The following is a 13,612-nucleotide window of genomic DNA, read 5'->3' as shown; positions in this document are numbered from 1 at the left end:
AGCCTGCTCGAAAGGCGCTCTGAAAATATAAAGTCAATTGGTCACGCCATGGGTTGTGACGCACCTTGTTGGAAAATGTTTCTCAGGCGTGTCGGGTCCGAATTTTTATTTGGCGAATGACACTAAAGCGCGGTCTGTATGGTTAGTCGACATCCAGAACAGGGTGCAGCTGACCGCAGCCTGATTGTATGGGTTGTATTGATGTGGAGGCAGTGCGTCACACAAACAAATCATCAGAGGAATTTGCAAGCCACAGTAAGCGGTGGCGCTGGTGCATGTGCGCCTTTGACCGAAAAAATTCTCACCTCCTAGATACTCATCAATCCGTTTTGCGGAGTCTCTTTGCAAGGGTGGCAAGGCATATTTCAGGCCTGATGTATTTAACGGCTGTGGAGGAAGAAGTTCTCTGGGACTGTTTTGTCAATGAAAGTGTCCAAGTCTACAACATTATCATCACCAAACTTCAGAGAGCATTCCAATCTCGAGTGGGAATCCATCATCTCATGACTTTCAGCTATGTACCTCACTCGAAGGAGAAAATCGGGGTGACAACAGACCGGCGGGGAATCAATAAACAGGGCAAATTACAGCATCCTGCACCAAATTTTTTCATGCTTGCGCGGCGGAGACTCCTAAGCCTACTATGCTGCAGAACAAGAGACGCACACCAAGATTTCCAACCTCATGTCGTTCAGAGCGAAGAATACCTTGTCAATGGCGAGACCATGTGGTCGCTGAAGCCCGGATCGGACGCTGAGGCCTCATGGATTCAATTAGAGAAGACAATAGATTCTTTCATCGCAGTTACTCCAGTCGACGAATATCACTTTACCCCCAAAATCGTTGCTGAGGCATACGAAATGGGACGAGAAAAGAACAAAACACAACCAACAGTACTCATCAGCTGCTCCTCTCAACCTTACGGGAATGAAATGGCAAAGACGCTGCAGAGAAGCGGAGTGCTGGAGACTCACTCAACTACCTTCCGGGTGCTGGTTCGTCCTTGAGTATGTTGTAGAGATCAGATGGTCTACCTCATCATGGGACATACTTGAGTAGAGCTATTGTGTATCTGAGTAGGAAATTAGTTATGTACATAAATATGATCATTTGTCATTTTACTGGGTATTAGGCCAACCATGTCGAAGATCTGTGTGGAAGAGATAGGTCTCAGGGAATATGGGCTATGGCTAGGATATGCTTAGATCTCTCGTCAACTTTCGAATTACAACCATGAACCTATCAAATGACCATGATGCCGATCAAGCAAGCTCACTGTGGGTTCGAAAAGGTCTCATGGGAAATGTTTTTGGAATATGCGGCTGACGGACGCACGTTATTACGTATTAGTGAGGGATCTTTGTTGCGGTAAGGAGCTCACTTCTCTTGACCTTGGAGATATATAACATGCACTAAATCCTGATGGAGGGGGAGTTGACCCTGAGAAGGTGACTTATGGAGACGGCATCAGCTCAGAATAGGCCGAAGGAGGGGACAAGTCAACTGTAGAAACTATGTGTTTAGATCCGCAGCGTTGGGAGATTCTATAATACAAAATTTGACTATGGAAAGCTTCTGGGTACAGGAGTTGCTGAACGAAGCACGCCATTCTCTCACAAACAAGGTTTCTAGACCGAACTTCTGGTCTGTGTGCAGCCGTTTGAAACCCCGCAGGGCCGCACTAACTCCATGTGCAGTCGGCACCGATGCGGCATTTCCTTTATCTCTCCGTTTCCACCCCGATTTATTAAGCTCAGTCGTATCCAGTAACACTCATATTCGTTTACAGGAGACCCAAGTTCTATCATCAAAAAGTAAAATGGCGGAGAAATCATCAAGCAATCAAGAATACCTCGCCCAACCACCGGCACCTTGTTGTTGGGCAGGCACCCTCCATGAAGGCAACCCTCGCGGCGATGTGGAAGAAATCTTGGAGGTGCCCACTTACGTCGTCCGCCCTTCAGACGTGAAGCGCGCCCTCCCGCCCAACGGACATGTCATCCTCTACTTCCCGGACGTGTGGGGCCTCTCCGTCAACGCCAAGTGCATCATGGACGGCTTCGCGTCCTCGGGATACACGGCGCTTGGCATGGACTTCTTTCGCGGCGACCCCATCTCCAAGTACCGCAACGCCAAAACCGACCCGCTGCCGGAGGGGTTTGACATGGCGGCCTGGCGCTCCAAGCACTGGAACTTCGCCACGGAAAATGTTCCCAAGTGGACAGCGGCCGTCAAGGAGAGATTTGGTGCCGAACTAAAGGCTGAGACGGGCAAGGAGACCAAGTTTGCTTGCGTTGGATATTGCTTTGGTGCGCCTTTTGTGTGCAATCTGCTCGCTGGGGCTGGTGGCGATGGGGAGCCGGTGGTTTCCGCTGGTGCATTTGCGCACCCGACGGCATTGAAGGAGGAACATTTCACCAGCATTAAGAGTAAGTTTGGCCACAATGAAGCTGTGCCCGTCTTCGACTATTCTTCATTACTATCGATGAGGCAGCCAATCTGGCGCATATGAGCACGATAGTACCGTCGTTACCATGACTTAATGCGTCATTCCAACATTCCAGAGTCGAGGCGGCTGACCCGTTTACCACAGAGCCTCTTCTACTCTCGTGCGCCGAGAATGACCAAGCATTCCCGACTGAGGCAAGAAGGAAAGCAATTGATTACCTTCAAAGAGAGAAGAAAATTTATCACCTTCAGGTTTTCCAAGGCGTCTCACATGGTTTCGCCGTGAAAGGAGATCCAACAGACCCTTACCAGCGTGAGTCTTACCAGCTAGAATACTTTCACGTCATCCCGGATGATCTTAACTAACTAAAAATAGGTTGGTGTAAGGAACAGAGTCTTCGTGCCATGGTTGACTGGTTCGATATGTGGCTGGTTCAAAGCGATTGAGAAGTTGATTGAATGGGAAAATGGCGTCGGCCGTTGCAAAGGTTTCACTGTGCCAGGCTGGGCCAATGTTAACTGACCCCCACAAATGGAATTATTTATCAAGACAACTTATTCTGTATTACCAAGTCGTATCATTAAAGTTTAAACTTGTTTTAAGCTTGATATCGCAGGTGGGAAATTCAACAGGCTTGTATTAATTGGGGCATGGATTAGTCGCAATACTTGGCGTTGAAGTGAACTGCTGACTTTGGTCTAGTGAGCTACATTCTCGTTTTCGCGATTCGTAGATATTGCCCGCGAGCCCTGTGGTCTTTGGCTTTGCAAATAGCTGATACTGACACACAGAACTGCGATCCACGGATATCGCGGACAAGACCCCTACAAATCGAGAATTGAGAGTCTGAGACTCATGCGACCGCATGGCTGAGAGCTAGGGCTGGATATTGTTGGGGCTCGGCAGTGGCCGATTACGCAGGAATCTTTAAGCTTGGCGGGGAGAGCCGTTAGGAAGAATGGGGAAGGTCGCCATGGCCAGGGTTCCATCGCGACCCATGGCTAATTTCGGGGCTTTGGCTTGGCTGTCCGGATAAGGCGATGCTTCAAGCATCAATACGAGGTTAACAGAGCAGCTATACGATATCTACAGTCTTTGACAAGTTTGCGATAACCTCATTCAGGAGAAAAACAAAGAGATTCAAGGGAATTGGATGTGATAGGGCACTTGTAGCCAGTTTCCTCAACGGTAAACCAATCTAAAATTAGACCTAACTGGCAGTGAGGCCAGAATACCGGCTTTTCACTATTGACAGGAGCCGGCCGGGGTCGGATCTACCCGCGGCAACGGCGCCGTCGAGCTTCCTGAATAGGGCATCGGTCCCGTGTCACGCAATGAGAATCATGGCAGTCGTTCAACAACCCCGGACGACTCGGCCGACTTATGAACAGGAGATTCCGCAATCGCAACGGGCAAGATGGCTGCATTTAAAGGTCATTTAGGATCCGACAACCCTTCCCCTTTCCTGAGAAGGTCATCATCATCGACTTCCCAGTGCCAATTCGCGTGATCGACCAAGATGAAGGCATCGTCCATCCTCGCCATCCTCGGCGCCGTCGTGCCTGCCCTCGCGGCGCCCAAGGGCATCGACCGCCGTACCGACACGGACCTCATGTCCGGCAAGTATATCATCCAGCTCAAGCCCGGCACTACTCCCGAGGCCGTCACGGCGCATCACAAGGCGGTGCGCAGCCTCCTCCGCCGCCGTGATGGGTCCGCGGGCACGGTGGAGAAGACGTTCCAGATTGGCGACTTCAACGCCTACAGCGGCAGCTTCGACGACGCGACCCTCGAGGAGATTGCCGCTCTCGACGAGGTCCTCTCCGTCGAGATCGACCAGCCCATCTTTGTCGACCCCACTGAGCAGGAGTCGACGCTCTCCAAGCGCGATCTGACCACCCAGGCCAGCAGCATCTGGAGCTTGGGTGACTTGTCTCACAAGGCGGCTGGCTCTACTGAGTACGTCTATGATAGCACCGCCGGCGAGGGCACAACTGCCTACGTCTTTGACACGGGTATCCGGACGTCGCACTCTGAGTTTGAAGGCCGCGCCAGCTTCGGTATCAACGGTGTCACCGGGTCGACCGTCTCTCCCGGTTCAAACTCTGACACCGACGGTCACGGCACTCACGTTGCCGCGACCATCGTCGGCAAGACCTATGGCGTTGCCAAGAAGGCCAAGGTCATTGATATCAAGGTGTTCGACGGCTCTACGGTAATTACAGCATCTCCCTATCCAGATTTCTTCGTGCTAATGATTCCTCAGGGCTCCACCTCAGCCATCCTCACCGGTCTCAACTGGGCTGTCAACGACATCACGACCAAGGGCGCGCAAGGCAAGTCCGTCCTCAATATGTCTCTCAGCGCCAAGAACGTCTCGGCCCTCGACAACGCCGTTCTCGCCGCCTACAACCAGGGCATTCTCACCGTCGTTGCGGCCGGCAACGACAACCAGCCCGCCACCGACACTTCCCCCGCCAGACTTCCTGAGTCCTTCACCGTTGGCATGACGCGCCCTGACCGTGGCCGTGTCAACATTATTGAGGGCATCTACGGCAGCTCCTACGGCCCCGAGCTGGACGTTTTCGCGCCCGGCCAGGACATTATTTCTGCTAGCTATAGCTCTGACACGGGCACGGCGACGAAGACTGGTACCAGTATGGCGGCGCCGCTTGTCGCCGGTCTCGTGTGTTACCTCAGAGCCTTGGAGGGCGGTCTTGTAACGCCCAAGGAGGTTACTGACAGGATCCTGGAGCTTGCTATCCCTGACGTTGTTGGCGACCCGAAGGGATCGCCCAATCTGTTGGTCAACAACGGCAGTGGGCAGTAAATGGGGCTGCGAAGAAGCTCTCGGTGTGGACTGATCAGCTTTATGTTAGTCGAGATACTTCCTGTAAATCACTCGGATTCTTCATGAAACTTTCCTCGTATGTCGAGCGTTCTTGACGGTCTCCTTTCAAAGACTTGTAGTGTGATAAAATCAGCGCGTGAATAATGCTCTGGCTATGCTTCAGCTTCAAGCTGGCCATTACGGACGTCGTCTAACGAGTTGTGACGTGATGACGTGTTCCCCCCTCATGCCAGAAAGATAATATAGCTTTAATCTAAGTCAGAACACCCCCATTCGGCTACCCCCCCATTCGGCCACCCTATTAAAAGTAGGTCTAGGCACATCGCTACTAACTATAGTTAATTAATTAACTACTTTTTATTACTATTATAATATAGTTACTACCCTTATTAAGTAATTCGACCTTTATAGTTTAATTAAGATTAATTAAACGCTTATTAACGTCTTTTTAAACCCTCTTTATATCCTTAATATTAATAAACTTAGTATTTAGGTTTATTTAAATACTCTTTTTTTTTAAAAAAAAACTATATACTTAATTTTAGTTTTTAAAACTCGGGCTTATTATTAAAATAAGGCTAATAAAAAGGACTTCTTATTAAAAGCTTTTTTAATTTTATAAAAAAATAGATATTAAGTATTTTAATTAGACCTAAGTTTTATAAATAGTTTTAATTACTTATAGAAATTATTAACTTTTTTAAGAGTTAACTAGTTAATAATAAACGCTATAAAAGTTTAATTAACAATTTTAATAATATTAATAGTTATTTACTTAATATTAATAATATTATTTAATAATATAACTAGGCTAAATAATATTATAAAATTATTAAGAAATATAGCTATATTAAGTAGTTATAAACTAATTATTCTCTAATTACTTCGTATATTATCCTTTATTAAACTAAATAAATAAGCTATAATATAATAAACTAAGAAATACCGCTTTTTTATAATAATAAAATTATTTATTATATCTTCTTTACTAAGCTCCTTTTTATAATAGGTTTTAATAAGATTAAAAATAATTATATTTAATAACTAGAGAATATAAGAGGTATATAATAATAAAAATAATAAATAAACGTTATTAATATAATATTCTTATATAAATTTTATTATTATATAACTCTTATACTTATTTAGAATTAATAATTGAGGCTCTAGTTATAAGTTAGGTTCTCTAGTTAGGGGGGGGGGCTTAGTTTATAATAAAAAAACTACTCTTAATTATATAAAAATAATTTAGTTTATAGTTTACTTATTATTTATTATTATAAATTCCTAATTATTAAGATTTTTAAAATTAAAAGAGAACTATTATTATTAAACCGACTTTTTTTTATAAATTAATAATAATTTAATAGTTCTATTATTAATAAAAATATACTTAATAATAGAGATTTAAAAACGTAATTTAAGCTCTTTTTTTTATATTATATTAGTTTTAATTATATTTAAAACTAGTTTATTAAATCCCTTATTTTTAAAAATACTAGTCTTATTTATATTATATTTTTTAACTTATTTAATATTTTTAATTTTTAATATATTAAGTAATTAAAACTAAGGCCTAATTACTTTAATAAATACTTTATTAATATACTTTAAATTTATAAAACGACTTCTTTAAACCTTAATAAATAGGTTCTATTTTAAAAAAGTATTTATCTATTTCTTTTTAAAAAAATAATTATCCCCTTAAGTTTATAAAACTTACTTAACGAATTCTTTAACTTATTTATAAGTTAATATAATTTTTAAAATATATTAAATATAAACTTATTTAGCTAGCCTATTTCTTTATTAAGGGGGAAGTTTTTATTAATTAATAAAAGTAATTACCTTAGTTTATTAACCTTATTAACGATTTTAAAGTATATTTTTTAAAATACTAAACTTAATTAAGGCCTTTTTAATTAAAATACTACTTTTAACTACTTATTACGACTTAATATACATAACTAACCTAAAAGCTAGCCTACCGGCCGCGGTAGCTAGATATACTATATATATAAATAAAATAGGGATACAGCTACTCCTCGCAAAACGGAAGAACTATAAATAAGTTACGTACTAATAAAATAAGGATTATTCTAAATTAGAATAATTTAATATAACTTAGGGGCCGAACGATTATTTTAAATTAAAATAATCGAAAACGACTTAAGGGATAAAAGATATATTTAAAAATAAGATTTATATATAATATAGACTTAAGCCGGGCTTAAGGATAGACTTCTTATAGCTTCTTTAATAATTAACTTAGTATTAAATTTTATAATTATTTTTAACTATTTTTACTAAGAACCTCTTTTAATAAGACTACGATTAATTACTAAAATCTTATTTATTTTATAACTTATAAATATAGCTTTAGAAAAACTATTTATAACTACGATACTATTTATTTAGTACTCATAGCTTTAACTTCTACTAATATACTTATTATAACTAGCTAGCCGTAATACTTTAATTACTCCTATTTAGTAAGTTTACTTTTTAAAAAACTAACTAAATAATACGAATATATTAACCGTTAGTAATAATAATACTACGTAGCCTACTAAGGTAGCTATACTTACTATTTAATAGTTATATAATATAATACTTAAATTTAAAAATAAGAATAAGTAACTTTATACTTAGCTTATAGCGCCCCGACCTCCCTCAGTACCTAGAACTAAGTACCCTAAACTAGAACCCTACGATAGGTCCCTAAATACTCTCTAAAGATTTTTTATTTAAACTAGGGCCTACTTACGTTACTATAAAACCTCTTTTATTATTAAAGCGGATAAGGTTTATTATATAGCTTTATTTTTTAAAAAAGATACCCTCGCCTAGTTCGAACCTTTTATAAGAAACTATCTCGAGAATAAACATAATATTTAAAATAAAAATACTAAAAAGATCTTTAATAATTATAACGAGTTTAAAAAAAAACTTAAAGAAACCTTTAGTAACCCCGATAAAGAACGAATTACTAAATAAAAACTTATAACCCTTATATAGAAGGGGTTAGTTAGTAAGTATACGTTAGAATTTAAATAAATTACCTCTAAACTTAATTAGGGTAATAAGGTACTTATAGTAGCCTTTTATTATAGCCTAAAAAAAGAAGTTAAAAACGACCTCTCTTAATAAAACCAGCCCGATAAACTCTATAATTATATTAATATAATAGTTAAGATTAATAATCGATTTTATAAACGACGCCTCGAATAAAAGGGATAGAATACCTAGAATAACCGAGCTAAACTTAATAATAGACGTAAATATAAACTAATAACTACTATAATAAAGTATTATAGCAGACTAATAGACCTTAGTATTATTAAAAAGGAATAACCTTACTAAAAAAAGGACTTTAAGTACTATAGCTATAATAAACTAAGATATATAGCTAGAGACTACCGATAACCTAAGCGTATTTAATACTAACCTATCTTAAAAAAGCGAGCTAATATTATAAATAAGGAAGTCCTCTATAAATAACTCTTATAAATAGCCTATTACGATAATAGCTATCTTACTTATTAAAATAATAAAGAATAAATAGGATAATACCTAAAGTAACTTAAAAATAAAAGACGATCTAGGTACGATACTACGTTACTTATTAAAACCCTAGTAGTAATAGTAAAGGAAGTAAAAATACCTACCTACCGACCCTATATTCTTAAAAAAAATAATATTAAATATATTACTACGCTCTCTTAGATTTATAAAAATATAAAAAAAAAAGCCAAAATAGACCCCGTTATAAGAAATATACTTTACCTCCTCAAAAGTCGAATTAAATAAAAACTCCTAGCTAATATAAAGGAGTAACTCCTTAAATTTAAAAAAAGAGAACCTAATACTAAAAAAATTATAAATAGCCTCGTCTATATAGCATAACAAAACTATATAAACTAAAAACAATTTACTAAGTTTAAAAAAGGACTCAATTTAAATAAAATCCTAACTAAGTCTATTTATATAATACGAAAAGTAAACGGCAATAAAAAATTTATTTATAAAGTTAAGGAGTAGCTTAAAAACCTCTTATACAAAAACAAGATCAAAATAATTAAAAAACTAACTCTTAACTTCGAAGTTATAAAAAAAAAAAAAATTAACTTTAACTTTAAGGAAAAAGATATTAAAATAGGACCTAGCTCCTTTTATTTTAATAAAATAGAATTACCCTATAATTTAGACGAACTTTATAACGTCGCTCGATAACGTACTTAAATAAAGATCGATTATAAAATACTACTTAGCGTTAACGACACTAGCTTTAAAAAGGATAATAAAGAACTATAATATAAATATATTTATTTATTTATAAATAACTAAACTATTTAGTTTTATAAAACTAAGGAATATAAAAAGGTTACGATAACCCCCTATATAAATAAAAACTATTCTTTACTTAACCCTACGGACCTTTTTTATAAAGAATTATTTTAAGTAAAGTATCTAAACAATAAATACTTTTAGTACTTCGTATATAAATAAAATAGCCGTTTTTATTTACAAAAATACAATAATAAACTTATTAAGGATATTTATATAAAAAACTAACTACTTAGCTAGACGCTACTAAGCTTTAATAACGATAATAAAGTAATATTCGGCCCAGACCCTAGCTTTTTTATAAAATACCTTAATAGCAAATATATAGAATAAGAAGATTATAAATATAACTAATATTAAGTTTACTATATTAAAAAGGCTAAAGCCTAGAGAGAATAATAAAAACTACGCAAGTAAAGCGCTTAATAAAAAAAGCGTATATTAAAAAACTAAAAAAGCTAATTATAAAAGAATAATAAAAAGCGAGAATAAAAAAAAAGTTCTTACGTATAACTAAATAACACAACGACGCATACTTACGAATTAACCTCAATATTTACAAACAAAAATTAAACGCTATTATTAATAGTAGCGCATAAGAAACTTATATTTTACTAAGAATAGTAAATAAACTTAACTTACTATAAATATAAAAAGATAACCTATACTAACTATAAATAATAAAAAAAGAACGAGTTAATTATAACTACGGATATATTAATTAAAAGACCGTATACCTCTTAATATATATTAATAATTAATAAGAATAATTATAATACGATATTACAGAGATCGGAAATATCAACATTATCCTAGGGATCTTATAGTTATAAAAATATAACTTATAAATAGATTAAACTACTAGCCAGGTCCTCTAGAAAAATCTAGTTACTAAACAACTTAAAAAAAAAAAGGGTTTAAATAGATTTTTAATAACTCCTAAAGAACGAGAATAAATATAATATATAACTTTTATTAAAATAGTAAAGAGCTCTAAAAAGTTTATATATAGTACTAACGATCGAGGATCGTAATAACTCTAAACTATACCCAAGGAGTACCGAATATATACAAAACTATTTATAGAACCCAAAAAAATAAAATTATTAAAATATAATAGCTAGGATATAAAAATCGAACTTAAAGAAAGAACGCAACCTAGGTTCTATTCAATATACTTAATAAACTAAGAAAAATAAAAATATCTTAACGAATATATTAACGAAAAACTCGAGAAGGGATATATTTAACTATCGAATTCTCTCGTAAGATTCCCCTTATTCTTTATACTAAAAAAAGGTAGAAAATTAAGACCTATTATTAACTATAAAAAACTTAACGAAATTATAAAAAAGAATTACTATCCCTTACTACTTATTACTAAGCTCAGAAATCTACTTTATAAAGCTAACTAGTTTATTACTATAAATCTTAAAAAAGTATTTAACTAAATTTAAATTAAAAAAAGAGATAAATAAAAAACGGTATTCTAAACTTATAAAAGACTTTTTGAGTACCTCGTTATACCCTTTAGACTTACTAATACTCTAGTAACTTTTTAAACAATAGTTAATTACGTACTCTAAGAGTATATCAATATTTTTATTATTATCTATATTAATAACGTTCTTATTTTCTCCCCTAACCTCGAAATATATAAAAAGTATATTTATATAATATTTTAAAAGCTCTAAAATACTAAACTATACGCTAAACCCTCTAAATACGAGTTCTATATATAGAAAGTAGACTTCTTAAGATATACTATTATACTAAGATAAATCTATATATAAATATTAAAAATAGAAATAGTTAAGGACTAGCCTATATTACAAAACGTTAAGGACGTATAAGGATTCTTAAGATTTATTAACTTCTACTAACGATTCCTTAAGAACTATACTAATATAATTAAACTTCTTAATAACTTAATATAAAAGGATACTCTATTTATTTAGGATCCTAAGTATAAAGAAGCATTCGTTAAAATTAAGAATATAATCGTTTCCGAACTAGTTATTATAATCCTAGACCTTTAAAAACCTTTTAAAATCGAAACCGATACTTTAAACTTTATTATAAGAGCGGTCTTAAGATAACAAAATAAATAAAAAAAGCTTTATCTATATTACTTCTATTCTAAAATATTCTACGGAGCAAAATTAAATTAATAAATCTATAATAAAGAACTAATAATAATTATTAAAGCATTTTAAAAATAGAGACTATAGTTATCTAGAACTAAATACGAAGTTATAGTTTATATAAACTATAAAAACCTCGTAAACTTTATAATAAATAAGAACCTAAATAAACAATAAGTTAAATAGAGCGAATTCTTATCTAAGTATAACTTCTAAATTATTTATTAAAAAAGTTTAAAAAATAGTAAAATAGACGCTCTTAACAAAAAACCTAATTATAAAGTTACGGTCCCTAAAGAAATATAAGTTATTTTTAAATAGGAAAAGGATAGTAACCTTATATTAACTATAAAACTTCTTATAATAGCTAAAAGGATTAATACTAGCCCGATTAAAAAAATAACCCCTAAGCTTATTATAAAAATTTATAATATACTAGTATATAGTTACTAAGGAATTACTAAAATATAAAAACGGATTTGCTAATATTATAATAAATCCGCTATACGCGCTAAAATTATAAAAATAATTAAAAACTGCGCGACTTATAAAAAAAATAAAAATAGCCCGTATAAGCTTTATAACGAGCTATAATTATTATAATTATTAACAAAAATATAATAATTAATTATATAGGACTTTATTATTAAACTACTAAAGTCTAGAGAACTATTTACTAAAATATAGTACAATAATATCTTAGTTATAGTTAATCGACTTACTAAGTTCGCCCACTTTATTCCCTATAAAGAATTAAATACTACAAAAAACCTAGTATATATATTTACTAAGGTTATACTTTCGAACTACGGTTTACCAAAAGAAATTATCTCTAATAGAGATAAGCTATTTATTTCGAAGTTTTAGAAATCTCTAATTTCGTAACTTAGTATAAACTATAAACTATTAATATTATTTTATCCACAAACTAATAAATAGATAGAAAGGATTAACTAAATCCTCGAAATATACCTTTGTTATTATATAAACTACGACTAGGATAATTAAGTAGTACTTTTACTAATAGCTTAGTTCGTATATAATAATATAGTTAGCGAGAGTATAAGAGAATCCCCGTTCTACCTTAACTACGGATTCTAACTAATAATATACAAAGAAATACGATAAAGATTATAGGCTATAAAAGCTATAATAAATATAAATAAGCTTAAGGAGATCTATAAATAAGTATTAATAAACCTCGAGTTCGTATAATAGTATATAAAAAAGAATGTAAATAGATTAAAAATTAAAAAACTAACTTTAAAAAAGGGGGATAGCGCCTATCTCTTTTATTATAATATTAAAACGAAACGACTAAGTAATAAATTAAACTATAAAAAACTTAAACCTTTTGAAATTATTAAAAAAGTCTTACTAATTAATTACGAATTAAGATTACTAAATACGATACGATACTATCCCGTTTTTTATATTTTATTACTTAAGCCTATACTAAAAGGTTTATATATAAAAGATTATATTATCGTTAAACTAAACTAACTAGAATATAAAGTTAAACAAATTATTAACTATAAAGTTAGGAATAAAACGCGAGAATTCCTAATTAAATAAAAAAACTACGGATATAAAGAGAATATATAAGAATTATATAATAACCTCCAAAACGCCCAATAGCTTCTTAACAACTATAAAAAAATAGCTAAGCCCCAGAAGGCTTACTCATAGCTAGAAGCCCTAAATTTATAAATCTAGTACTAAAAGAAAACTAATTAGTCTCGTTTAAAATACCCTAAGTAACTAAATTTTCTATAATACGCGTCTCTTACGCTTCTAAAAATTTCTCCTCGGCTTCTTACT

At 34.2% G+C, this 13,612-nt stretch overlaps 3 protein-coding genes across 3 annotated transcripts; all 3 read left to right on the top strand.

The window, feature by feature from the left end:
• Nucleotides 1-725: 725 nt before the first annotated feature.
• CCOS01_08502 (uncharacterized protein) lies at nucleotides 726-1,007 on the top strand (the record flags this gene model as incomplete). Its single annotated transcript, XM_060456663.1, has 1 exon — nucleotides 726-1,007. One exon carries the CDS (start codon nucleotides 726-728, stop codon nucleotides 1,005-1,007), a length of 282 nt encoding a protein of 93 aa, XP_060312937.1.
• An 812-nt stretch (nucleotides 1,008-1,819) lies between these two features.
• On the top strand, nucleotides 1,820-2,895 carry CCOS01_08501 (dienelactone hydrolase; the record flags this gene model as incomplete). The annotated part of the gene is made up of 3 exons (XM_060456662.1): nucleotides 1,820-2,429; nucleotides 2,594-2,761; nucleotides 2,825-2,895. 3 exons carry the CDS (start codon nucleotides 1,820-1,822, stop codon nucleotides 2,893-2,895), a joined length of 849 nt encoding a protein of 282 aa, XP_060312936.1.
• Nucleotides 2,896-3,968: 1,073 nt separating this feature from the next.
• CCOS01_08500 (alkaline serine protease Alp1) lies at nucleotides 3,969-5,279 on the top strand (the record flags this gene model as incomplete). The annotated part of the gene is made up of 1 exon (XM_060456661.1): nucleotides 3,969-5,279. The coding sequence occupies one exon, from the start codon at nucleotides 3,969-3,971 to the stop codon at nucleotides 5,277-5,279; it is 1,311 nt and encodes a 436-aa protein (XP_060312935.1).
• Between the last annotated feature and the right edge of the window lie 8,333 nt (nucleotides 5,280-13,612).

Source organism: Colletotrichum costaricense (assembly GCF_030867565.1).
Source record: "Colletotrichum costaricense strain IMI 309622 chromosome Unknown Scaffold_8.1, whole genome shotgun sequence".
In the NCBI taxonomy this organism is placed as follows: Eukaryota; Fungi; Ascomycota; class Sordariomycetes; order Glomerellales; family Glomerellaceae; genus Colletotrichum; species Colletotrichum costaricense.
This window is presented reverse-complemented; position numbering and strand designations above follow the sequence as displayed.